At 43.3% G+C, this 27091-nt stretch overlaps 1 protein-coding gene across 5 annotated transcripts in view; it reads left to right on the top strand.

Annotated features, from left to right (window-relative positions):
* The window catches only part of FN1 (fibronectin 1), a 54269-nt gene that overhangs the window by 14004 nt on the left and 13174 nt on the right, over positions 1-27091 (top strand). For 3 of the 5 annotated variants that reach the window (XM_034065511.1, XM_034065512.1, XM_034065510.1), the window contains exons 12-32: positions 1073-1216; positions 3457-3578; positions 4781-4958; positions 5086-5262; positions 6821-6949; positions 7067-7156; positions 7733-7927; positions 9309-9581; positions 13293-13559; positions 15100-15194; positions 15531-15699; positions 15997-16083; positions 16769-16960; positions 19305-19577; positions 20586-20768; positions 21771-21860; positions 22426-22695; positions 22944-23060; positions 23434-23598; positions 24854-25009; positions 25725-25838. In XM_034065511.1, coding sequence (XP_033921402.1) covers positions 1073-1216; positions 3457-3578; positions 4781-4958; positions 5086-5262; positions 6821-6949; positions 7067-7156; positions 7733-7927; positions 9309-9581; positions 13293-13559; positions 15100-15194; positions 15531-15699; positions 15997-16083; positions 16769-16960; positions 19305-19577; positions 20586-20768; positions 21771-21860; positions 22426-22695; positions 22944-23060; positions 23434-23598; positions 24854-25009; positions 25725-25838 — 3486 coding nt within the window. The remainder of the gene's footprint in view (positions 1-1072; positions 1217-3456; positions 3579-4780; positions 4959-5085; positions 5263-6820; positions 6950-7066; positions 7157-7732; positions 7928-9308; positions 9582-13292; positions 13560-15099; positions 15195-15530; positions 15700-15996; positions 16084-16768; positions 16961-19304; positions 19578-20585; positions 20769-21770; positions 21861-22425; positions 22696-22943; positions 23061-23433; positions 23599-24853; positions 25010-25724; positions 25839-27091) is intronic. The other 2 variants (XM_034065514.1, XM_034065513.1) reach the window with 1 other exon arrangement.

Below are 27091 nucleotides of genomic sequence, written 5' to 3'. Positions count from 1 at the left end.
CTTTGGATTAAATTGATTTTTTTGGCTGTCGTTTGTTCTGGCAAAGAGAAGGCTCAGGATGAGAGCATGTGTTAATAGCACTCTGGAGGTTAGCTAAAACCATCATGGTTCTCTGCAGGAATGGGGAGATTTAATCTCTTCTGCCTCCCCCCTTCCCTGGTGAACCTTGATTGGAAGATAAGACCTAGCTGTTTGTCTTGCAATTACTAAATTCAAGAGAACTTCAAACTATTTCCAAGAAAATCTGATTTATTTACAGTAATAACTGTACAGGTTTACTGGAGAAACTTGGATTGTAAAGCTCCTGAAAATTACTACTTTGGAAGAAGAGGAGGGGGAATGATTTCAGCTATCTGTAAAAGTGCAATCAGTTCAATTTTGTTGTTTCACTCTAAAAAAGGCTGTTTATCCAAGCAAGCATAATGCTAGTTCTCACTGTACATTTCCAATGAGCCAGAAACACAGATATAAGTCAGACTAGAAACTGTACCCAAGTGCTTGCACTGTGTTGCGTTTACATTAGTTAAGCTGATTTCAGGATTTGATCTGTCCTGCTTTGGTTTATACAATGGTAAATGGGGAAAGACTCTGCTAAAAACTAATGGGGGAGTTCCTATTTAAAAGGTTTTTTATTTTACTGCTCAAGCCAGTAGGAATTTTGCCATTGATTTCCTTGAGGGCAGCATGGTTTAGCTTTGGATGAGAGATGGGCTTAGTTGACTGCAGCAGAACTGAGCTCCACAATAGTGCAGACTAAATCCTTTCTTGAAGGAACACCCCAGTGACTTCCCTGGGAAGTTTGCCAGGTGGACAACTTATACCTAACAGTATCTGAAGAAATGCATCACAGCTGAATTAGCTTCCTAATAGCTAACTTAACACATGCAGTGATACATCAAGAGCTATGATCTGAGATTCAGTTTCTGTTGCCACTTTCTCTTTATCTAATTATACCTGCAAAAAAACATTTATTTGCCTAAAAGTCTCACAATTTACTCTTCTGTATTTGGCATAGATTTTCACAGCAGTTTCTGTGATGTACAGTGGTTAATTGTCTCTTTTGTGCCTTTAGATCAGTGCCAGGATTCAGAGACACGTACCTTTTACCAAATTGGAGATTCATGGGAGAAGTACGTCCATGGTGTCAGATACCAGTGCTATTGCTATGGTCGTGGTATTGGAGAGTGGCATTGCCAGCCTCTGCAGACCTATCCTGGTAAGAAACCCAACTCATCTGTTGAGTTATCCTTGAAGAAAGCGAACTTTGCACCCTTCAACCTGCTCATGTTTCCTTTTTAAACAGAACCATTTCACTCTCTTCCTTGGCAAGCACAAATAGGTGTCATGATTAGAAAGAGGAGGTGAGGCTGTCAACAGCTGTTACTGAGGCTAGGGTTAGTTTACAGAATGACTATCAGTTCACACTACTTGGGTTTACATTTTCTCATGGTATGTAGCAATATCACACCTGCAACCTTCAGTTTCTATTGCTTAAAACTGTAATATATGTAGTCTTTCCATTACCACTCACTACAGAAGCAAAATCCACCATGGAGTGAAATGTTTTCCCTGATCAGTGCCCTGAAGAAATTAAATATTTGGACTTTCGTTTGCCCAGTCAGTTCCAGGAAATCTTTATAGGGACAGGCAATGCCTGCTTGTTGGCTTGTTCTGTTATAGTTTCCTGAACAGAACATGATAAGGAGAACCTCTCTGCTTTCCTGTTTAAGCTTGCAACTGCCCCTGTCTTAATTTGTTGTTAAGTAAGGCTGTGTTTGTGCTCAACATAAGGAGGAGAAGGCTGTGCTTCACTGGTTACCTAGCCCATCTCTGAGCATAAACGTGGAGGAATTGCATAAAGATCAGATATGGCAGTTTCAATGCTCAGGTGGTTCTCTGTTTTTATATCAAGATAGGTTAAGAAGAGTCTGTCCACTCATTAGCTGCAATATATTTATACCCCAAGTGCCCTGTAAGTTAAGGGGGAAAGTGAAGCTCATTCAGAAAGAGGATTTTAATATAGGTGCCCCTGCTGTTTATGTGAAGCCACTATGTGCTTCACATAAATAAGGTACCTCTTCCCTGTGGCTGGCTTCACTCACATCATATAGAAGATCTTTGTGCCAGCACCCTATTAAACCTGACCTGTACCCAGCAGTGCTGTCAGTGAACTGACTGCATTTCTCTCTGTGGCCAGCTAGTGAGCCAGAGACAAGGCAGAAGGACACTTAGCAGCCAGAACTATGTGGACTTGCCCTTCTTTGGGGCAGCAAACTAAGGAGGGCAAGAATAGGAAGCAGGCCTTCTTTGAACATTTTTTCTTGAGTTTCTTACTGAAGCTTGCTGAACTTCATTGACTCCTGACAGACTGCTTAAACAAACATCTTCCTGAGCTATGTGAAATATTCATGCCTCCAGACTGGAGACCAGGGCTTTGGGCTTCTTTAGACACAGGAGTGACTGAAAACGTGTAAATAAACCAAATCTAATGCTTCTGAATGTAGGCTTGGGGTTAGGTGAGCTTTGAAATTTTCTGCCTGTGGGCACAGGTTTGTTTGCCTGGAAGTCTGGTTAAATATGAAGCAGGTATATATGTTACACAGTTGTCCAAATAAATTATAATTAGAAATGGTGGGAGTAGGGGGAGAGTGAAGGTATTTGATGGCTAAAATGAGACACTTCCTTGCAGATCCCAGGGTGCTCTTTGCTGGAATTTTCTGAGAATTGACATGAGGACATGTCACTGAAGGCTCAGCAGCAATCTCCCTAATCAGGCTAGGAGGGAGTGAAAAGAGAACCTTGGGATCATAGAACCTTTCCTTCTCCACTGGGGAGCTTTGTGGAGCTGAGCCCAAGCCTGACCTAACTAAATGCAGACAGTAGTCTTAAGCGTTAGAGCACTGCTGCTCTTGTATTTGCATCAGTTTCTGGGCCTGATTTCAGTGTTTCAGATCAACTGATTAAGAAAATCAGCACCACAGTAAAAGCCTAGTGTCTCTTTGCAGGGTGTATGCAATGGCAGGTCAGGAGTGTGCCGTGCCACAAGATTAGATTGCACTTGGCAGACATTTCTCATCTGTTTCTCTGCTCCCATTGCAGGAGATACTAACTGATGAAAGTAGCTGCTGAGAAGCTCCATCTCTTTGAACAATGCAGCTTTGCTTTGTACACTTTTTCTATACGGGACTGCTCCAGTTTTCTATTTCATTGACAGCTTATAGGAAATTAACCCAAACAGGGGATGTTGATTCTCTTCCCCCCCCCCTCCAATATATTCTAATTCATCAGTTTTTCAAGTAGAGATGAAGCATTAAGGGTGGAAAGACAATATCATTCATTTCCTGTGTATAGCAATAGTATGTGAGCCATGCAACTTTCCTCCTTTTTGATGACTCCACAAAGAAGGCAGAAGAAAAATATCTCCAGTATGTTAAAAAGAGCAATTCTTTTTTCCAGGGTCATCTGGGCCTGTTCAGGTGATCATCACAGAGAGCACAAACCAGCCAAACTCCCACCCCATCCAGTGGAATGCTCCCGAACGATCTCACATCACCAAGTACATCTTGCGTTGGAGACCGGTGAGTGCCACAGGCATCATCATTTGTTCAACAAAACACTGTATTTTTTGGGCATTTTTGGTGTCTGTAAGTGGCTGACAATATTTCAGCAAACTTTAGTTGCTAATTCGGTGTCTTTGTTTTGCTGATGTCAACAGTTTCTCTGAGGATCTAAGACAAGTGCTGCTTAAACACTTGATGTTTTCCTGCTCCAACTTTAATGGTCACTGTGTTCATGAGGTATCTTGTTAACCAAAGCACTAGCACAGTAAGCAGACAAGTTTATATCCTTCCTCACTTTAAGTAATGTAAGTCCTTGTGGAAGCTTCTTCATCCTAAGAAACATTGTTTTAGTACCATGTGCATGCCCAAAGAAAACTGGGATAGATTTTATCCTATTAATGAGGAGGTAAAAGTAAGTAGGATATGCAGATATAAACAGCTAGCATAGGATTAGTCATCTCCCATTTTTTCTAAAGTCTATACCAAAGCTGGTTGACCACTGCTGGTTGGCTCATTCGTATTTGAGGAATGATTCAGTTTAACTAAGGTAGATGAGTTGTGTTACAGATCCCGAGTGCAGCTTCACAAAAACCACTTAATGATTAAGAACATTAGTACCTCAATGCTGTCTGTTATTAAAAGAACAATAGGGGCCCTGATCCAAAGCCATTAAAGGCACTAGAGTCTTTTTACTGACTTCAGTGTATCTTGGATCAAGGCCTGAATGAAATGGACTTTAAAGCGCTGGAGTACAAACCTCAGAGGATGGAGCATTACTTTAGAGCTTCCCAAAGAGTTCAAACACAGGGTAGGTGGGAAGAACATTTCTGTATATTATTTTCATATGATGGCTCAGAATGTTATTGTGAACAGCCTTCGAATATGTATTTTCCAGCTATTCCTTCATGCCTTACTGTGTTTTTGATAAAGGAATGAGTTTAGTTTATATATTATGAATAATTTTCCTTTTAAAGGCAGAAAGTTCAAAGCTAGATTGTTTTTGAGTTTAACCCAGTAAAACTTAATCACCCAATTAGCCCTGCTTCCTGGCATACTTTTCTCATCTCCTTTGACTTGATTCCATCTGTGCATTAGCCATTCCAGGAATACCTGTGTTTGAATATCAGAGTGCTTGGAAAGCACATAGCAGATGCATCACTCCATACCTCTGCTTGCAGACTGGGGAGTTTCTTACTATCTGATTGTCCTTGTTCTTTCAGAAAAACTCTGGAAGGCCATGGAAGGAAGCCACTGTTCCTGGCTACCAGAACTCCTACACCATCTCAGGCCTGAAACCTGGTGTGATATATGAAGGACAGCTCATCAGTGTTCAACAATATGGCCACAAAGAAGTCACCCGCTTTGATTTTACCACAACCAGCACCACAGCAGTGACAAGTAAGTTGAACAGCAGGGCCATGCAGAGAAGCAGAATCTCCTTCACCTAAGTCTTTTGTTTCATGCATCCCAGGTAACGTAGAAGTAGTGATGGTTAATTAAACCTTTCCTGTTTTCTCTCTTGTAGGCAACACTGTCTCGGGAGAGACAACTCTTCTTCCTCCTATGGTTGCTACATCAGAGTCAGTCACTGAAATCACATCCAACAGCTTTGTTGTCTCCTGGGTTTCTGCTTCTGACACAGTCTCTGGATTCCGTGTTGAGTATGAGCTGAGTGAGGAGGGTGATGAGCCACAGTATCTTGGTGAGACTATATTTGAGTTTACTACACCAAAGCATTGCTAACTGTTTTCTGTGACAATCAGAATAGTGAGGATCTTCCTGTCTTTCCGTAGGATTCAGTAGGATATGAGAGCAGTGAGACTAGGTCAGATTAAAAGCTCACTTAGTTCATTGTCCTTTCTCCATCAATGACCATATGTTCATGTCCAAGGAAGAGTATGAGAAGAAGGTAATATACCCTCCCAGATCCTGCAGAGGAAAACTCCCTGAACCAGGGATGGTCGATTTGTACTAACTGTGGATAGATATATTTATTATTTTCAGCTCTGTGAATCTGTGCAGTATTTTTTTCCTTTTGAAATTATGTTAATTTTATAGCATCCACAGCATCCTGAAGTGAGCAGCAGTGCAGATGAGAAGAGAACCAAATGTATTTATTAAACTTGCAGCCTGGCTAATTTCCTTTGCTGTACCTTTGTTCTTCCATCCAAACAGACAGAGAGAAATCTTTTCCAAATGTCCTCTCTTGGCTACTTGTCATCTCATATCTGTTCCAGTCCACTTACTCAGTTGTTTTGTTTAGATGGGATCTTCCTCATCTTTGATAGTGTGACAACTTAGCTAAGATGGGAAGGTGGTTAAAGGCATTGGACTCAGACCTAGGATTTGAATCTTCTTACATCTATTGTAGAGCCTGTGTCACCACACATAGTTTCATCTTATCTTCTTTTTTCCAATTTCCTGTCTTAACCATGGTAATGGCAGTATCTCATGAGGATTTGAGGTTATAATAGATATTCAGATATGAGTGTGACTGATAGACAGACACACAGGAAAAAGACCTAATAATTCTCCCTGGCCTTTGCTTTCCTCAACTCTCAAGCTTGGACTCCTGAGCAGAAGTGACTTACACTGGGACTGCCAGCACTGTCACCACCTTCCTTATTTGCACAGTGGCTGCCCAGACAGCTGAGCTGTGTTGTGAAGCAGCTCCTGAGATCATATGTCTACAGAAAGTGGTTTCCAGGCAAATTGAAAGGCAATTCCCAGTTCCCCTTAAGATGCTTGGCTTCAGTCTGGCCAGTAAAGAGCTGCTTCATGGAGAGTTTCCTACATCTGGCATGTAGGTGGACATCTGGGGGAAAGGGAGAGGGGAGAGAAGTTCATCAGCCCTCATGTCATTCTTCTCTACTCATGAGTCAGTCTTTCCACATAACCTCTTCATGTGAACATTTTTCCATAGATTTCTGTATTGAAAATGCCATTTTGGGGTATGAAATGACTATTCAGCTGATATGGCTTAACGCCAGCAGTGTGCAGCTCACATCACCCTGCCACAGCATGCATCAAGGCATGCTGTCCTAGGTGTTGTCTGCCTGCTGAGCGCAAAGACCTTGTCCAGCTCTTCACACAACTCTGACGTGGACTAAAGACACAGTGTGGAACAGATGCTGTTTTATTGCAGGAATACTGTGTTTCAGCCCAGATTAAAACAGAGCAGTCTCAATTATTTCGTTTGGAGAGAAAGCAAGAAGATGGGTAGAATTGCTAAGGCAGTTTTTCTTTCCTGCCTTCCTTAGATCTTCCAAGCACAGCCACTTCTGTCAACATCCCTGACTTGCTTCCTGGTCGCAAGTATATTGTTAATGTCTACCAGATCTCTGAAGAAGGAGAGCAGAATCTGATCCTCTCTACTTCACAGACTACAGGTATGTGTGAGTGGGTGTTGCTGCACTTTGAAAGCTGTTTCTATTGTATGCTCAGTAACTTTTTGTTATCTTTAATGCTCACACTTGCTGGCCTGTTCTTTTTATTTCCTTAAACAGCTCCTGATGCACCTCCTGATCACACTGTGGAAAGTGTGGATGACACATCAATTGTCATTAGCTGGAGCAGACCACAGGCTCCAATCACAGGTTTGTCTAGTTGGAGTGTACCTCTTTTACATTATTGCTAGAATCTGAAATCTAGGTAAAAACTAAAAGTATATATATTCTGTAATGTGCAGTGGTTAATTATCTCTTTTGTGCCATATATAATATGTCCTCTAAGACAGAGGGATAGTGCATAATTCTGCCTAGTCTGAAAGACCAGCTGGAAAGCACATGGGCAGTATAGCATTTGCTTGGTTTCACTGTCTGAACCAAGCAATACAGGAGGTTGGATGCAAAACAATCCCTTCTGGATTTGTGTTAAATAAAAACAAGCCCCATGACCTTCTCTTTGTGTATGTCATCCAGACCATCCCCATAACAAGCAAGAGAGCTCCACATGTCAAATGATAATCCAGGTCAGGTTATGCTTCATAAAGCGTTCTGCGTGTGTGATCTGTAGATGGGGTGTGAGCACAAGCAAGCCATGGGTTCTGCTGAAGTTCAGGGCTATTTTTATAAAACCTCAGTAGGAAGATGAGTTTAACTATCATTTTTTGGCATTCCTTGTGCTTTCTTACTGATCATGGCTGAGGACTGTATATGCTTCTCTTGCTTTAGGCTACAGAATTATCTACACACCCTCTGTGGAAGGCAGCAGCACAGAGCTCAACCTGCCTGACACTGCAACCTCTGTAACACTCAGTGACTTGATGCCAGGTGTTCAGTACAACATCAGCATCTACGCAGTGGAAGAAAATCAGGAGAGTACTCCTATCTTCATCCAACAGGAAACCACGGGTGTCCCACGCACAGGTAATGGGCAGCATTAAACTCAGTCACTGAGTATTCTCTTAGCACACAGAGCCAGTGACAATGCACGCTCACATTGCTCTAGCTAAATGAATACTTAAATGGACTCAGTTCTAGTTTGTGTCATTGTTGTGTTTCTTAATGGTAAATGTCTGTGGTACTGAAGTTTCATAGTAAAGTCATGGTAAAGCAACAGTGATGAACTGACACAGTGAAGCCATCGCTCTGCATTAACTGGGGTGTAATTCCCAGGGATCAGACTGCAGGCAGATCTTGCATTGTGTCAACGGAAAAGAGAGATCAGAGTTTCCAGAGTTGTCTTCAGGGGATTCTGCTAAGAGATCTTTTAGGAGCCTGGTATATCATTTTGCCTTCCTACTTGGCCTACAGATGTGTGATGTTATGTACTCAGACACCACATCACAAATCCAAATTGTTCACCTGACTTATCCATCGCTTTTCCAGTCCTAACCATTATTTTCCATTGCAGTCAGTGAAGATTGGAGATTGCTCAGCACTGACTGATGTGCCAGAATAGCACCATACCATCTAAACTTGAGGCCCCACACAATGAAAAAAACCTACTGGTTTCAGGATTCTTTAAGTATCCAATTGGGCTGAATAGCCAAACCAAAAGAAAGGATAGGGAAAGACATGAGATCTCATGTGGTAGCAGTGGAATGTGATGGTCCTGCAAGTTGCAAGCATGCGTTTGCAAATGGGAATTTACCAGGAATGAACTCAGCTGAATGTTTTTATGGTTTGGCATCAGTATATTCCAAAAACAAGCATTGGTTAACCTTAGGGCAGTGTCAATTTAATTTGAACATAGAAATTCAAGGCTGCTGTACTGTGGACCAACACAGAGGTAACTGGATATTGTCTTTGACTACAAGGGCCAGATCAGCCCCTGTTCTTTTTTAATAATAAAGATTGATTTTAAGTTAATTATAGATACTTAGAACATACCATGGGTTTGAAAACCCTCCCTTTTAATTTTAAAAGGAGGTTCCTGTTTCCAACTCCTGGAGTATTTTTTTCCCTCCAAGCTTTTGGTTCTTCATATACTTGAATTTCTGTAGTGTATTACATCTGGTCTTTCAGTTCTCTGTGACAGCAAGATACTTTCTATGACTGTGGCATAAAATACATCAAACTATGTAGTGACATTTTGAATTGCAGTCTTCTCTAATATTGGCTGGGAATGTGTGCAAACACGTTTATGGTAAGGTTACCATGACATTCTTAATGTGGTACATATTCTTTGGCTAGCCATTACTCAGTCAAAATTAACTGGTTTTCTTTTTCTTCCATATAAACCTATAGCTTTTCCTGCCAATTGCCAAGGATACTCTCTAACATTGTAGTGTCACTCTGCTTTCAGATGAAGTTCCTTCACCCAAAGATCTGCAGTTTGTGGAGGTTTCTGATGTCAAGATCACCATCATGTGGACCCCACCACAGAGCCAAGTGTCTGGCTACCGAGTGGAAGTGATCCCTGTCAATCGCCCTGGCCAGCATGGCCAGAGACTGCCCATCACCAGGAGCTCTTTTGCTGAAGTCATTGACTTGCTCCCAGGAACAACCTATCTCTTTAAGATCTTTGCAGTGAGCCAGGGCAGGGAGAGCAAACCTTTGACTGGACAGCAAACCACCAGTAAGTGCTTCATGCTTTTTTCAACCTTTTGAAATGCCTATTTCTCTGTCGCTTAGAGAAATATATAAGCAGAGCACTTAAAGTGCAACAGTTATAGCTCAGGAGGTACCCCATAACTAGGATGACAGGGATGGGAATTCATTCAGTCAAACAATGATCTCTTCAGCAGATTTATCCTCCTCCAGGGCTTTCCAATGGGAGTTTAACTCTCATGGCACTTTAAAACAATTTCGTATGGCTGGAATTCAACTTTCTTATTACTCCCTGAGAATTGATGGGCCCTGCAGTTCTTTACAGCACGGATCACAGCCTGTGATTGCTTTTTTTTTCTCTTTGTGAGGATATTTTAGGGCAGATTTCAACATGACTTAAGAGCCTTGCTGAGACAGCTCTGAAAATCCTTATCTCCTTTCTGACAGCTGCATACCTATTTGGCTCCACTGTGAGCAGCAGGAGTTCTGCATGCACATGTGAGGACAAGCCTGGTCATTAAAAGGACTGCATTTCAGCTTTGCCAGGTCAGGCCTGGCTTTCCACAGGCTGCCTTACTATCCCAGAAATGTCACTCTTATCCCAGTGGAAGCTGGGGAAATGGTTTGCAGCAACTTCAATGGACTGTTGACAAGACCCATTGGAGCATATGTTTTTCAGGAAGGGCTGTGCAAGATCTCAGAACTCAGCTGCTAATGATCTAGTGGCAGTGTAGCATCCACCAGTGTGAGGCAAGTGACAACCACAGTACGCAAATGCTAGACATTGATTTTTGCTCTGCAGAAGTGCAGAGAAGAAAGAAGCAGTGGCTGGGCAAGATACAGGCTTTCAGATAGAAAAAGAGGAGTTTATCATGGGTTTGGGTGGGTATCTCCATTTCTGATTGAAGAAAGATCAGACAGAAGCTGGGAAGTGGTTCACTTGGGCAGAGCCTGTTTATCGGGCAGTAGAAGGGTGACTTGGTGCTTGTGGTGTTCTTTGGGTCATGTTATTCATAAGACCAAAATTCAGCTATGGATACCTGCTGCTGCTGTGGCTTTTTTCAGTAAAAGAGAGCAACTCCAGAGAATCCAGGACAGCTCTTACAGAGATGAGAGGGAAGGAAGTGGAATAATCTATGAGTATAGTCATGTTGTTTGAGAAATGCTACTTACTTACATCCATGAAGTCAGGAGCTGTGAATAGTGCCTCTACCTCTTACCATCCTCCTTGACTATGCAGGGAGAATGGGATCCTTATGTTCATCCTTTGACATAAGTATCTGTGTGAGTGCCCTCCCTCCTCTTTCAAGTGAAGCTTTCAAAAGCAAGGATACAGCTTAGGAGTCTGGATTCTTTTGGAAGCTTTTAGAACAAGAAGAGCTCAGTTCCCAGTTAGATCTGTAATTTTAAGTGGTTGTTTTCAGGAGCCTTGGCTATGTGTAGAGCCCTTCTGAAAGTCCACACAGAGTTGTACATTGGAGCACAGACATTTGATTCAGACAGCACAGGGCAAGTTACAAATGTCTGGAATCATTTTCCATAGGCTGTGATGATCCGCTTAACTGCTTTGCCTAAACCACATTTCAGAAAGCATTCACATAAATTGCATCCTGTAATCGAAAGTCCTGGGAAACAGAAATCAGTCAGAGTTCCCAAGGAAAACCCTGAAGCAAAAGTCTCTTCCCACGGTGTAAATGTGCTTCTCTTTTTGGCCTTCCGTTAAAAAACAGTCTACAAATAAACTCTGAGTGTGTGTGTGGCTTTTTAATCTTCCCCTCTTTCCTTTACTATGGGGAGAGGAAGTGATAAAAGCCTAATAGAGCTGGCAAATTAAATTGTGCAGAAAGGAGCTGACTGCAGGCTACAAATTGGTGGAAGATAAAATCCTTGTCAGATGAGACTTAGGGCAGATGTTAGGTACCAAGAAGTGATAAAGTTGACTCTCAGCCTGTGGGTTGGAGATAGGCCTAAGAAGGATCACTCTCATCCTTTGTCTCTTAGAACTAACATCTCAATTTTTTTAAGTGGTGGAAGAAAGAAGTCCTCACTTCCTTTATCCTCTCTCCTATCCTGGTTTTGGCTGGGATAGAGTTAATCTTCTTCCTAGTAGCTGATATAATACTGTGTTTTAGATTTAGTGTGAGAAAACAAAAGGGACACAAACTCCCACTGAATTACTAGAACACTGAGGAAAACATGATTTTTTATCACAAAAACGTTAGTTACTCAGGGGGAGAAGAAAAAAAAATGGTGGATTTGCCATCAAAAAAGAGCAATTAATTTCAGCATAGAATTGGGACCTAGGAAAGGTGGAAAACTTGCCACATAGATGCTATAAACTCTTCGCTGTATCCCGCCTGCTGTACAGGACAAATCACTTAGGTGTCCTTCCCCCTCTGAGCCTCATCTTTGTCTCAGCCAAAGGTAGTGACATCTCCACTGCTCGCTGGACTCCAGTGTAAGTGCTGAAGAAGCTGTGTTGCTTCAGCCTCCTGTTTACGTAGTTTGCTGGGTTATCAGTTGCAGCAGCTTCCCAGGGGCAGTGATAAAGAGGGGAGGAAGCCTGCTAAGAGCGGTTGCCTGAGTCCCGAGGGATAGATGAGCATGCTTAGAATTGTTGGATAGTCAGTTCCAGGGTGTGATTGTTTTTAAGTAGATCTGGGGACTGGTTTTCTGCTGAAAGTCGCTGACTCTTCTTTATTTTTACATGAAAATGACCAACTTGGGGGTATTTTGTTTTGGGAAGGGATTTTGAGAGGGCAGGGAATAGGTCTGGGCAAGGATTGAAACAAATAAATCTTCTTAATGAAAAAGGGCTAAAGTTGGGTTTCTGTGCTTATGCTGACAAGTCTGAACTGAGCTGAGCTTTAAAAAATGCTCAGCATTCATGAGAAACTATTGAAATTCCCAAGTGTGGTTGGGTTCATCTGTCTTGCCTCAGCTGTTAGCTTCACTTCCCATGGGATGGCACGTATGGCAAGCACCCAAATCAGCACAGCCAGGAACATGCAGATCTGCCTCACCCAGCATGTTACTGGATGGCACTAAGGCATGGATGTAGTAATTTCACAGGTATCAACATAAAAAGGACATGGAGCTGTTGGAGCAAGTCTAGAGGAGGGCCATGAGGATGACCAGGGGCTGGAACACCTTGTGTATGCAGATAGGCTGAGAAAGTCAGGGCTGTTCAGCCTGGAGAAGAGAAGCTGCTTGGAGACCTCAGAGCAGCTTCCAGTGTCTGAAGGGAGCTCCAAGGGTGCTGGAGAGGGACTCTTCATCAGGGACTGTAGCAATAGCACAAGGGAGAATGGGTTCAAACTGAAACAGGGCAAGTTCAGGTTAGATGTAAGGAAGTTCTTTACTGTAAGGGTGATGAGGCTCTGGAACAGGATGCTCAAAGAAGTGGTAAATGCTCCATCCCTGACAGTGTTTGAGGCCAGGCTGGGCAGTGCTGGGCAACATGGTCTAATGTGAGGTATCCCTGCCCATGGCAGGGGTTGGAACTATATGATCTTAAGGCCCTTTCCAAACCATCCCATGATGTGATTACCATCTCTGTCCTGGTTCCTACCTTCTCTCTGCCCTACTGTTGCACTCACACCCTGAGTGACAAATACAGTCTCAACAACCTCATTGTGTACCCATGTTTTTTCCACAGTAATGGACTGCCTTGGAAGTAGGGGTGACATACAGATTCAACTGGGAAATTGATTCCCATTATCCTTTTTTTCTTCTCCAGAGCTCGATGCCCCCACCAACCTGAGATTTCTCAATACCACGGAGCATTCAGTCTTGGTGTTGTGGATGCGCCCCCGCGCTGTGATCACAGGATACCGGCTGACTGCAGGTCCCACAAGAGGAGGTCAACCAAGGACCTACAATGTAGGACCTTCTGCCACCAAGTACCTTCTCAGGAACTTGCAGCCTGGCACTGAGTATACCGTCTACCTTGTGGCAGTTAAAGATGACTTGCAAAGCGCCAGAGAAACTGGAGTCTTCACAACTTGTAAGTATGACAGGCTCATACTCTTCTTCCTTAATACCCTGCTCCTCCTTCAGAACTTGTGCTGAAAGTGTCTACTGTGAATTGGTTTACAGAAGAAGCCTTTTGAAGCAGCATTCCAGCAGAACTGCTTGGGAAATATTCCTTGTTCTTTCTGAACTATTTGTCAGGATAAAAGAGAGTAATTTGCACTAAAAAGCTTTTAGTAAAATGTAGTTCAGCTTTTTCAGTCATTAAGGACAAAAGGGAAACTACTAACTACTGGTACTTCAGGTTTTGTTCAGCTGAATAACAAAGAAATTCTGTTTGACTTGATCTTTCCAGTTGTTTGGTTTTGGCAAACAAAAGCAAGGAATCAAGGAAAGGAAACAGCAGCCTTAAACTGGGCAAGGAATAATTAGTCTGTCATCTGAATAAAGTTGAAAGCAGTCAGTTCTCATGTCCACCCATACTAGCTCAACTGTAGTTACAGAACTGATACAAACATTGTGTTTGCGTTTTGCTTCTTGATTTCAGTCACATGTGCTGCTGGGCTGGAAAAAATATTGAGCAGATTTGGAGAGGAAAAGGAGCTCTGTAAGAACCCACATGTACTTGTAGAAAGAACAAATACATTCACTGCTTAAAAAATGATGGAGCCATCATATGAAGTATCAAAATTCAAAGCCATCCAAGCCCAGAACCACATCCTCTTTTCAAAGGAGAACGTGGTTTCTTTTAGAACAATGTGAAAGGGTTCAAACTTCTAATCACAGTAACACTGTTAACATTGGCAAGATTCTTTTGTTTTTGCTAACAGACAGCCTTATCTATAAATATTTCTCAATTAAGATATGATTTGGTATCTTAGATGAATATTGCCTTCAAATTTGGGCTTATCTGAATGAAACCAGTCCAGTTCAAGACTATAGATTAAGAAACCAGGTCTCTTCATTGATAGTGAGATCAATGCAGATTAAACTCAGTGGAGGTATTCCAGCTCATTCTGGGGTACACAAAGGCTTTGGCTTCTGTGTGATGCTCCTGACAGATATCAATGAGACCACAAATTCCTCAGATAGACTTTGAGCTCCCTTTCACTCTGCTGACTTCAAAAGAGTTGAAGCTGCTGGTGAGGAATGAGATGGTCCTAGCTGGGACAGCTGGATGACAGACAAGGGTGTAGTGTTCTGCTGATCAACTGGCATATGGTGGGTGAAGGAAAAAAAGCTGGGGTTTGAGGAACTCTTTAGATATCATGCCAAAACCAATATTCCTCAAATTCTTGGGGTTGGATGCATAGAGGATTCATGAGGCCCAGTTCAATATTTTCCTTTTCCTTAGGAACAACAAAAGCACTGCCACTTGTGTACTGGGTCAATCAAGCCCAGCAGCAGACAGAAGTCATCTGTCAGACCTCTCCCACATCACTGGCTTTTTAGAAGTAATATAGTTGAGCACCTATCACATACCCCTTGCCATTTGGACTGCTGTAGGTCAGGTTTTCTAGCTGTTTGTTACCACCACAGCAGCAACACTCCAACTCTTTCAATTCACTTCACAGATCAGCCTGCTGGCTCTGTTCCTCCTTTTAACACAGAGGTGACTGAGACTTCTATTGTCATCACCTGGACACCTGCCCCAAGGATTGGTTTCAAGGTAGGAGAATTGAAGTGCTGTGTTTCTTTTTTCTCTTGTTTTGTTGTGATAGGAAGGACAGATTCAAGCTGTTTATTGTGGACTGCATTGAAGACAGCACAAAGTACAAAACACATGCTGCTTACAGGGGGCAGGTCTAGGTCACAGAGGTCAATGCAAGCATCTCATCTGGGCTTCAGGTCAGGTTCATCAGTGGGACATCTAAAAAAGGGCTACAGGGTGAACAGCTGGCATTCAGCATAAAGGCCTATGATACTTGTATTGGATAAGTCAGGATGCTAATAGCTGGAATAGGAGTATTTGAGACTGGAAAGCAAACTTTCTGCTTCTCTGCAGCTGGGTGTGCGCCCAAGCCAAGGTGGAGAGGCTCCTCGGGAGGTCATCTCTGATTCTGGCAGCATCGTGATATCTGGCCTGACCCCTGGAGTGGAGTACACCTACAACCTCACAGTCCTGATGGACGGCCAGGAGAGAGAGACTCCAATCATCAGGAGAGTGACTACACGTATGTTGCATTTGCTTTTCCACAGTTATTCCTTCTTCCACTTGTTTCCCTTGCTCTCCTTTGTGCTGTCTTCTGGGAGTTGGTTCTAGTCTTTTCCTCCTGTCGTGGTTGGAGGGTGTTTTCCTTTCTGATGCATAGGTGACAGTAGCACTAGCTTATGCAATGCAGGGTCACAAGTTGAGAAGAGTATTTTTAAGTCATTTTGAAGGGTGAGGATAAAAGGTAGGGTGAAGGGATGGGAGGGAGCTAGTGTGATTCTCAGTACCACAAATGACCCATTTGTCTTAATGCTTGCAGCATTGTCTCCACCAACCAACCTGCGCCTGGAGCCTAATCCTGATACTGGCGTCCTGATCGTCTCTTGGGATAGAAGCACAACTCCAGGTAACTATGTCAACTCGCACTATGCTTGAACATTCTGTTGTATCAGAATGCCAGCATTTGTTCTGTGATGACCTGCAAGTCATTAAGGAGACTTTGATGGGAAGCATGCTGTAATTTAAGGAAAAATTTACGTGGTTTTGAATATATTAAGGATATGATGCGGTTCTGGGCAACATGATCTAGTTGAAGATGTCCATGATCATTGAAGTGGGTTGGATTAGATGAGCTTTGATGTTCCAACCCCCTGCCATGGAATGCTTTCCACTAGAGCAGGTTGCTCCAAGCCCTGTCCAACCTGGCCTTGAGCACTGCCTGGGATTGAGCAGTCGCAGCTTCTCTGGGCACCCTGTGCCAGTGCCTCAGCACCCTCCCAGGGAACAGCTTCTGCCTAAGAGCTCAGCTCAATCTCCATTCTAATTAATAGTCAAGTTAAAACTATTCCCCCTTGTCCTGTTGTTATATGCCCTTGAAAAAGTCTCTCTCCAGATTTCCTATAGGCCTCTAGGTATTGGAAGACTGCTCTAAGGTCTCCCTTGAGCCTTCTCTTCTCCAGGCTGAACAAGCCCATCTCTCTCAGCCTGTCTCTGCACAGAATGTAATGTGTTTGCTTCAGTTGTTTATACTGAGACCTGATGTAAATAAATACATCATGCGATTACTGCATACTGGTATATCTGTATTTCAGGCATCAGTGGGTACCGAGTGACCACTTCTCCTACCAACGGGCAGCAGGGCTCTACCTTGGAGGAAGTAGTAGGTCCAGATCAGACCACCTGCACCTTTGAAAACCTAAACCCTGGTGTGGAGTACAATGTCAGTGTTTACTCAGTCAAGGATGACCAGGAGAGTGTCCCCATCTCTGAAACCATCACACAAGGTAATGAAAGGATGAGCATCAGTTTTAGTTACTCAAAGTCAAGTTGCTGAGCCCAAGAGCTCTATATTGCAGAACGCAAATATTAGTCTGATGGCAGAGGGCTTATATATGGTCTTAAGAAGCAGAATAGCCATGTACTGGCATGTGACAGAGAAATTTTTATACCCATTTACTTCTCTGCATGGGCAGCCTACATTGTCTGTCAACAGGGTGGTGGTAAAGAGATGGGTCTGTTTTATCAGCACACTGAGCTGATAAATTCAGTTCTGAATGCAACAGGGATTTAACTTGGCTCTGAAGTGCCCTAACATCTGGAGTACAGCGGGTGGGAAAGGGATGTAGGTGAAGAGAGCTAAGAGTGGGAAGCAGCACATGAGAAATTTTGGCAGCAAAAGTGGAGGAAGATCACTTCAGCACAATGGAGAGGAAAACCAAGATTGAAAGGTCCATCACTGTAGCACTTCTGGGACACAAAGTGGTGTGTGCCACCTCACATGACATGCTGTGATGACTGCAGAAACCACCTTTGTAGCCACAGTAGCAAAATTAATATGCATCTCCACAAATGGTTTCATTTCATTTTCCTTTGTGAGGGCTTTGTTTGTTTGTTTTTGTTTCTGCTCAGCCCTGAAATGATGCCAGCTACTGTGTTTGCTTGCTCTTATAACACTGCTTTAAAATGTCTATGCTTCACTGAAGTGCTGTATGCTCCCTGGGGGTGAACTAATACTGTGATACTGCATAATTAAAGCAGTAATAGCTTTGGCCCTTCACCATCTTCTGGTGGGGGAAAGCTAAGGATGTATGTCTCTGGCTTTTGGCACTCTTTAAAGGTGATATGGTACATGCATTCCATGTGGATAAACAATGATTTTACAGAAAACTGGCAATTTTTTTGCATCTCTTCTGTAAAATGCATCTTTCCATAGGACATTAAAATGGAAATAACCACTGTTCTTAAAGCCAGTCTTTTGAGATATTACTGTCCCATAATTCCTTTTGAAGCTAACTTGTAATAATCCAACAGAATGGATACTGAGTTGTGCATCCTTGACTCACCTTTGGGTGTCTGATCCTCAGTGAGGAAGAGCATGCATAAGCTCCCACTGATTTCAGGATCACCCTGCTAAAGTTACCCATCCAAATCTTGTGGCTTAAATCAATACCAGTCTATTGACTTGAGCAACTGAGGGTTTGGCCATTGTCTATTAAAGAGGCATCTAACTTTCCCTGCTCCCTGCCCAATTCTGTTGGTCCTAACATGCAGGGAAAGAACAGCTTTGCTAATAGGAATAACATGGATAGGGAAAACAGTCCCAGCTGTGCTTGTTTGCCATACAGAAGTTTGGACAACATCTAGGTTATGAAAGAGGATCCTTGTTCAGTGCTCAATTCAGAGCTTTTGAACAGTTTAGCCAACAAATCAAGTCAGCCTGTTGGCCACATCATGTGCTGGGCATAACCTCTGAATATGGGACATGGTCACTTACAGAATTCTTTCCATCTAATGCTTATTTAAACCCATTTGCCATCTCTCTGAGGAAGTGTTTAATTATTCACTGTGCCATATCATCTGGTTTTGCACATATATTGCAGCAGTCAGTGGTAAGTAGAATGGAAGGAAGTCTGGGCCAGATCCTCAAGCTGTTACAGGGATTTGTGACTTTTCCCCCAAGTCCAGTGTGAATAGTTCAGGTAGTGGATGATCTGCCCTGAGGCTTTGTGATGGATCTCACCAGCTGAGGGTGAAATCTGATTTAACCCTTTCAAATAGACTGATTATTTTTATGATCCCAATGATAAAAGCCATTTGAACAAGACAGAAATTCTAGAGGGTAAATCAACAATTGTTTCAGATGAGTTGTTTTATTTATGTGCTAATAGACTTTGATGTCTTGTTTTCTACCTGCACACACACAAAACAAGAGGTATATTTTTCCTGTTTCTGTTTTCATCAGAAAATGAGTGGTCATTATGGCTCATTGTTGCTCAAAGTAAATTTGTTGCAAATTAAGTGCCTCTTCCAGGTTTTTATGAAAGTCATATGTCTAAAGTGGCAATGCATTGTCTCAGGGGGTTGGAGTTTCAGCTTCTGCCTGCTCAGGGAGGCAGTTGGAGACTGCATTGAAGGGCACAATATAAAAAGAAGAAAAAGCAACCCAGAAACCAAAAACCACCAAAACCTCCTCCTTTTCCCCCAAACCCCACGAGAAATTCTGCATATCACCGCAATTGCTTCTAATGTGCTGTCAATGTTGAGTGATGAACACTGCTTTTTTTCTCCTTTATCTTTCTTTTGCCTCTGTATGTCTTTGCCTTTCCCATTTGCTCTTTAACTCATTAGAGGTGCCCCAACTCACTGACCTAAGCTTTGTTGACATAACTGACTCAAGCATCGGCCTGAGGTGGACCCCGTTAAATGCCTCCACCATTATTGGCTACCGCATCACAGTAGTTGCGGCAGGAGAGAGTGTCCCTATTTTTGAAGACTTTGTGGACTCCTCAGTAGGATACTACACAGTGACAGGCTTGGAGCCGGGCATTGATTACGACATCAGTGTAATCACACTCATTAATGGCGGAGAGAGCGCCCCTACCACTCTGACACAGCAAACGGGTGAATCTTGCACACTTGTGTTTCTTGATGCGGACGGTGTTTCATGCTGTCACTGGCTGGCAGGAGGACGGGGCTTTGTCCAAAGAGGAATCGAGCCACTCACTGCAGGGAAGCCAGGAAGTCCCAGCTTGCTCCTTTTGCTAAATGGCAGCTGGGGATGGATAGGTGCTATTTCCAATTTGAGGTGTTTTAACACTGTGAGTGGCTGCAGACTTGTCAGACACATTCACTGTCTGCTATCTATATTTCTGGGAATTAAGAGCCTGAAACATGAGCTGTATATTCACCAGACTATGAAACTGTGATTCCCCAAAGTAATGTTGTGAAGGGTGGAGCAGTTCAGCAGACACCCTCCAGTTGATAGCTATTTGAGCTTCCAGCAGCCTGTTTCAGTGGTGGCTCCACTCTTTCCACAACGCCCCAAAGGATGCAGGAGAAATGGAATGGCCACTCCCTGTGTACAAGCCATTGACAGCCATGCCATGCCGTCAAAGGTGTCTCTAGTGCATGAGCAGAAGGCAAGCTGAAAACTGGTTCTTGCATGAAATCCTATTGTGGTTGAGGCTGTAAATCCTTTGACATGAGTAGAAGTAGAGCTATAGGAAATTAGTGGTATACCTTTTCCTCTCCTATGTGTGCATGTATGAATTCTAGATGAGATTACTTTTCCATCTGTAAGCTGCTGTATGGTGACTTTAAACCTCTCTTGGCTCCACATCCCTAATACAAAATGTATCTGCAAGAAGCATGTTATTTAAACTTGCTGCCTTGTTTTCAAATTAGCCCCCCAGGTGTATTTCAAGTATCAGGAATTGCCAAGAGGTTAAAGGAGCCTGACAGTAGTACAGACATATTTTTAACTATAGTAGAACCAAATGTAGTTTAGAAGTCTGTTTGCATGGATATGACCCAGTAGTTTGATATGCATGAGATGCTGATTCCCTGAACATGCATCTTGATCAGCTTTTATGAATCACAGAACTAAGAGATCTGCTCTTTGCCATGTAGCTGTGCCTCCTCCCACTGATCTCCGCTTCACTAATGTGGGGCCTGATACTATGAGAGTGACTTGGACTGCACCAACTTCCATCGTGCTGAGCAGCTTCTTGGTGCGCTACTCACCTGTGAAGAAGGATGAAGATGTCGCAGAGCTGACAATTTCCCCCTCAGATAACATGGTGATCTTAACAAGTAAGTAGGTTACCTACAAATATAAAGAGGCCCCTTATACACCACATAAGATGGGGCAAAAAAAAATTGCTTACTGTAAGTACAACTGGCCAAATTCTCAGCTGATCTAAGCTAATGTTGAAGTAGCCTCCTACAAACTCACTAAATGGGGTTTGGCCACATGCTTTACCCAAGTTAAAGGCCAACTGCAGGAACATTTTTTCCTATCAATCCAAGGACAGTGATGAATCAGGCTGTGGGTCAATTGCATTGATTTGCAGCCTGGTTAGGTATTAAGAGTAAATACCTATTACTCACCTGGTTTGCCAGAAATGTCAAGGACTTGCAGTGCAGAGGCTCAGGGAGAGGATCAGAATACGCAAAAGGTCATTGCTCCTTTGGCTTTGTATGCTCGGGACCAGAGAATAAACACTGTTTGTAACCTTCCAGGACATGGCAACAGAACATTGGGCATTTTCGGAAAGCTGACATTAATTTTTGCTGGTGCAAAAGCTCCAGTCTTTGCATTTGAAGTCTCTTTTTTCTTTTAATCCATCCTAGAATCAGGTAGGTTGAGCTGAGTGTGAGACAATACCCACTTTCAAAATAAGAGGGCAGATCTGAAGCTTATCTGAGTTAGAACAGCTGTGTTGGCAATCCTTGGCTTTATTCTACTTTATATCAGCTAAAGTTTTGGCTTGGTGCATAATTAAACTACTAGATAACTAGAAGGGACCTTGTAGAAAACTAATTGCTTCTAGCCTGTCTCCACAAACTAATGAAGCAATGATATAGGGTACCATGCTCCTTTGAGCTAAAACACCATAAGCAACCATAATGCCACAGAAAGATCTGATTTAATTTTTTTGTCTGTCCTGGAGGCTCAGATCTTCTATCAAGTCAAACCTGATTCTCTCCCTTAAGAAGCACAGTTAAAACTGTGTAGGCTGAATAACCTCTAGCTATTAGTGAAGAAAGATACCTGAATTCCTGTACTTGAATTTCTGTCCTTCAATTCCACAGATCTGCTTCCTGGTACTGAATATCTGGTGAGAGTCTACAGTGTTTCTGAGCAACATGAGAGTGCACCTTTGTCTGGAATCCAGAAAACAGGTACTTAGATGCACGCTGAGACACATGTAAGATTAACACCATCTACTAGACATTCATTTATGGGACTTTGCTGCTTGCTCTTGTATATTGCCACCTCATTGGTGGGTTGCCAGCTAGATATCAAAGAACAAAGCAGATGAACCTCTTGGGAAACACTAGCAAGTTTTGCATTTCTTTATGCCTCAGGGCCAGAACTTCTGTTAGTTTTAAGTAGAGCACCTGGCGTGAATGTACATATGGTGTCTGCCTGAGAACCAGCCAGGCAGAGCCTGTCATATCTATCATTCAATCTTTCATGTTTCATAACTGTGCAATGGAGTTTGCTCATGTGCATTGTTTATGCTGTGTTGTCTCTGTGTGCCATACTTTTTTCCCCTACAGTTGTGTTTCAGTGCTTGTTTATCTCTCTTTGATCATTAACACATATTTATTTAGTTCTATGGCTAAATAGTGTTTAGCTTAGGATCTGGTAGCGCTGCAGTATTGAGCTTAATGAAATATGCTAGCTGTCATAATGACCAGTGTTTTGGCTGAGCTCAGTCTCTTATCTCTTTGAAATACCCAGCTCTTGATTCCCCAACTGGCCTTGACTTCTCGGATATAACTGCCAACTCCTTCACCGTGCACTGGATCGCTCCTCGTGCAACCATTACAGGCTACAGAATCCGGCATCACCCAGAGCATGGTGCTGGCAGACCCAAGGAGGACCGTGTGCCCCCCTCACGGAACTCCATCACCCTTACAAACCTGCTTCCAGGGACTGAGTATGTGGTCAGCATCATTGCCGTCAATGGCAGAGAGGAGAGCTTGCCCTTGGTTGGCCAACAAACAACAGGTAAGCCTTGAGAGAGCACTGGCTAAAAGTTGCCTGAGGATTTTTGGTGTCCTCTAGCCAAAGTAGTTGCTATTGAACCAGATATTCCCTACCAGCTAGTGAAACTTTGCTTATGAGAAAGTGTCTATGATATTGAGGTAGGGCTAAAAGTAAGCGAGATGAGTAGCAGAGGAGCACAGTATGATAGGTGGAATATATGACTGATGTATGTTAACTGCATTTGAACTCTCTCAATTCTCTGTTTCTAGTGTCTGATGTTCCAAGGGACCTGGAAGTGACCCCCACCAGCCCGACTAGCCTCGTGATTTCCTGGGATGCTCCTGCAGTGACAGTCAGATACTACCGGATCACTTATGGTGAAACAGGTGAGGCCAGGCCGCTATGGCTAATCACAGAACAGAAACTCTATTCTGAGGCCATTAGAGAGCCACAGCAAATGGCAAAGGCAGGTTTGACTGTAGCAGACAAAAACCTTGTGTCTCTCTGAGAATCTTGCAAATCACTTTTTGTCTACCAAAAAGAGTATCTGGAGCATTCCAGACATTTAGGAGTAGTTCTCTGTACATGTTTCATTCTTTTCTTTGGATTGCTCTGAAAAGACGTTGACCTAAAAACCATTGAAATCAACAGGGTTCTGTCTTCAATGAATGATGCATATAGGATTGTTCTGGTTTTGGTAATGATTTAAAATGTAGAATTTAGAGATCCATTATATCTCTTTTTCCACCCAACCCTTAGGTGGAAGCAGCCCTGTGCAGGAGTTTACAGTGCCTGGTACTATGTCTACTGCTACCATCACTGGCCTCAAACCTGGTGTAGACTACACCATCACTGTGTATGCTGTAACAGGCCGTGGAGACAGCCCTGCCAGTAGCAAGCCGGTCACTGTCACCTACAAAACAGGTGAGACCTGTTTAAACAAAACAAAACACAAACACCCCTACAGCCTATGATCAATTATACACATACATTTTTATCACTGATCCCTGGTTTCTTTTACAAGCTGTGGGCTATGTTGTAAGCCCATCACTTTCAGTGGAGCTGTGTATCATAGAAACATAGAATAGTTAGGGTTAGATCATCTAGTTCCAACCCCCCTGCCATGGGCAGGGACACCTCACACTAAACCATGCCACCCAAGGCTCTGTCCAACCTGGCCTCAAACACCGCCAGGGGTGGAGTGTTCACAGCTTCCCTGGGCAACCCATTCCAGTGCCTCACCACCCTCACAGTAAAGAACTTCTTCCTTATATCTAACCTAAACTTCCCCTATTTAAGTTTGGACCTGTTACCCCTTGTCCTATCATGACAGTCCCTAATGAAGAGTCCCTCTCCAGCATCCTTGTAGCCCCCTTTAGATCCCGGAAGGCTGCTCTGAGGTCTCCACGCAGCCTTCTCTTCTCCAGGCTGAACAGTCCCAACTCTCTCAGCCTGACTTTGTATGGGAAGTGGTCCAGATCCCTGATCATCCTCATAGCCTCCACTGGACTTGTTTCTACAGTTCCATGTCCCTTTTATGTTGAGGACACCAGAACTGTACACAGTGCTCCAAGTGGGGTCTCATGAGTAGGGGGGCAGGATCACCTCCTTCGACCTGCTGGTGTTGTGGTGCCCCAGCATGATAATGGCATGACAGAGAATGGGATCTTCTCTGGACTTGAACTTCCGGTGGAGAGACACCCTGCAGAGTCCTAATGGGGATACAAGCAATATTTGACTGCTTATTTCAGAGGGGAAATCCTGTTGGGCTCTCGTATCATGGGAACACTCATGGCTTAACTAACTCTGGTGCTTGAGGCACACTGTCATATTATGTGATACTGATAACACCTGGCTTTCTAATGCCAGGACTGTCATCTCACTCCTCATCCAGATATAGCCTAATCCTACTCCTTCTGTAGCTGTGGATAAAGGCATTTAGTCTCCTTTAAAACAAAAATCCTCAGCTAATATTGATATGAAGTCAGTCACCCACACATCTTGGTTAAGGCTTTTTTGCTCCAGACTATTGTGAGGGATAAATAAGTAGCAACACATGTTTGCTGTTCCAAGAAGCACAGCTAGAAAAGGAAGAGCAGACACAAATATAGAAATGAGGCAAGACTGGGGGAGGGCTCCCTGTACCAACATACTCAAAACACCCTTTTTTGTTGCCCAGAAATAGACACACCATCCCAGATGCAAGTTACCGACGTCCAGGACAACAGTATCAGCATCAGATGGCTTCCTTCGACATCCCCAGTCACAGGGTATCGTGTGACAGCTGTCCCCAAGAAAGGACATGGGCCCACAAAAACTAAAAATGTCCCTGCAGGTAAGAGCAAGATCTGTAAAGGATGAAAGATGTGGCCACCAGAATCAGCACTATCAGGCACTAGGCATGTGCTTGAAGCTCAAACCCTGCTGACTTCAGTTGGGTCTCAGTCAGGAGAAGCTAGGACAGATTTTGTCCTTGAAAGCTTTGCATACTGCAAAGGTTTGCTTTGGAACCCTCAGTGTCTCTGAAAAGCACCTGGATTTCAAAGAAATGCCATTGGATTTTCCAGCACCCAGCAAAACTTCCTCTGAACTCCTTCTGAAGGTCCCATAGTGTGGCCCTTGCTCATAACATGGACTCAGTCACACAGGCTGCAGGCTTGGCATCATTACCATAGAGCTTGCCAAGTCAGCTCTCAGGTTGCTCTCAAGAACACAGTGCATTTTGTAGGATCAGCAGTGATTAGCACTCTAGGGATGCAGTTGGGTTAATGGTCAGATTTAGCCCAGAAAATGATGAAAGCTGATCTTCTCTCACTATTTTTTCTACTGTGCTGACCTGCCCTTTTAGCTGGGGGACTTTCAAACAGGTACAAATTGCAGATGCCGTGTTGTGAACTGCCAGAGAAGCATAGTGCACGCAAAAGGCAAACTTGATATGTCAATCCCATCTTGTTTAATGATGTTTATTCATGGTATGGCTTATACAGGCCCTTCATTCAGGGCTATTTAGAGGCCAGCTCTGATGGACTAATGTTGTTCTTTCCTGCCAGATCAAACACAAGTCACTATTGAAGGTCTGCAGCCCACAGTTGAGTACATGGTCAGTGTCTACGCTCAGAATCAGAACGGAGAGAGCCTCCCCTTGGTAGAGACAGCTGTCACCAGTATGTATTTCACTTCATGGTAACAAAACAAGTGTTATCTACTGATGTCTTACCATGCAGTATCACATTCCCAGTGAAAGCAAGGGGCAGCTGCCTAGTCTCCAGGAGAATGCAAAGCGGTCTCTGCCCTGTGATAAGTACCATGCACCTAAGTTGCAGATGCTGAGATACCTCAAAAAGTGCAGTTTCCTTACCTCAAACAGTGGCAAAATGCAGTTCCTCACCCCCTCAAAATGCTGTGCTTCTGATTTTCTTTCACTAAAGCCACAAAGTCTTTTGGGGTTTTGTTTGCCATCAGCCAATCAGTGGGAAACAATGTGCAAAGATCTTTCTGGAGCTAGGTGGCAAAGGTGATTACTGGCTGCAAAGAGAAGGCAAGAAGTAGCATGTAACTCAGAGGGGTATCCCTGATGTCAAGTGCCTTTTTCACGGACACCTTTGGGATGGGGATTTTGATGCATGTTTTTCCCTTGCTTGAGCTTGTATTCAACACCACAGCTCAGCCCCAAATACAGAATTGTCCTAAAGACAAGAGGAGCTTGGGAAATAGGGTCCACATCAATTTCAAATAAACAAGTTCCTGGACAAAAATCACCTTTGCCAACTAGAAGATGAACTAATATAACATGGCAAATAAGAGTTGAAATCCTGTAGAAAAGCATAATTTGAATCCAATATAAAAATGATATGCCAGATCCTTGCCTTTTGTGTAACAAATGGGTATAGCTCTGTGGTAGCAACTCCTCTGGAGCAAGGCTCACTTACCTTGCTGTCCAGCACTGAGCTCCCACCTCTGCTAGGAAAAGCTGATGAACTGATCGAAGCAGGAAGCGTGCATATCACCCAGTTGCACCTGTGGACATTCCCTGTGCACTCAATATGAAGCTAAAAAGTTCGTTTCGAGCTGATTTGAGACTATAATATACTGAGTCATTTGCTTTCTTGATGAGTGTGTTAATTGGATATTAATTCATGAAAGAAAACAGCGGGACTGATTCTCCTTGGTCTGGCGCTTTGCACAGCAGCTTACAATACCAAAAAGCAAATGCAGCATGAATCCAAACTTCCCAGGCAGGTGGGTTGACTGGTGACCTTTAGCACTAGGAACCAGTTACTGGCTCTGATGGTAGAAACAGGGCTTAAAATTCCCACTTCCTTTTTCATTCTCTTGACCACTTGAAGGTAGCTCAATGCTGCAAGAGTTGTTTGAAAGGGCTTTAGTGCTAATGGCATTCAGCTATAGGTAAGGATTG

The sequence above is a fragment of the Melopsittacus undulatus genome, chromosome 8, assembly GCF_012275295.1.
Source record: "Melopsittacus undulatus isolate bMelUnd1 chromosome 8, bMelUnd1.mat.Z, whole genome shotgun sequence".
Classification (NCBI taxonomy): Eukaryota; Metazoa; Chordata; class Aves; order Psittaciformes; family Psittaculidae; genus Melopsittacus; species Melopsittacus undulatus.
The sequence above is the reverse complement of the archived record's forward strand: the minus strand, read 5'-3'. Positions and strand labels throughout refer to the sequence as shown.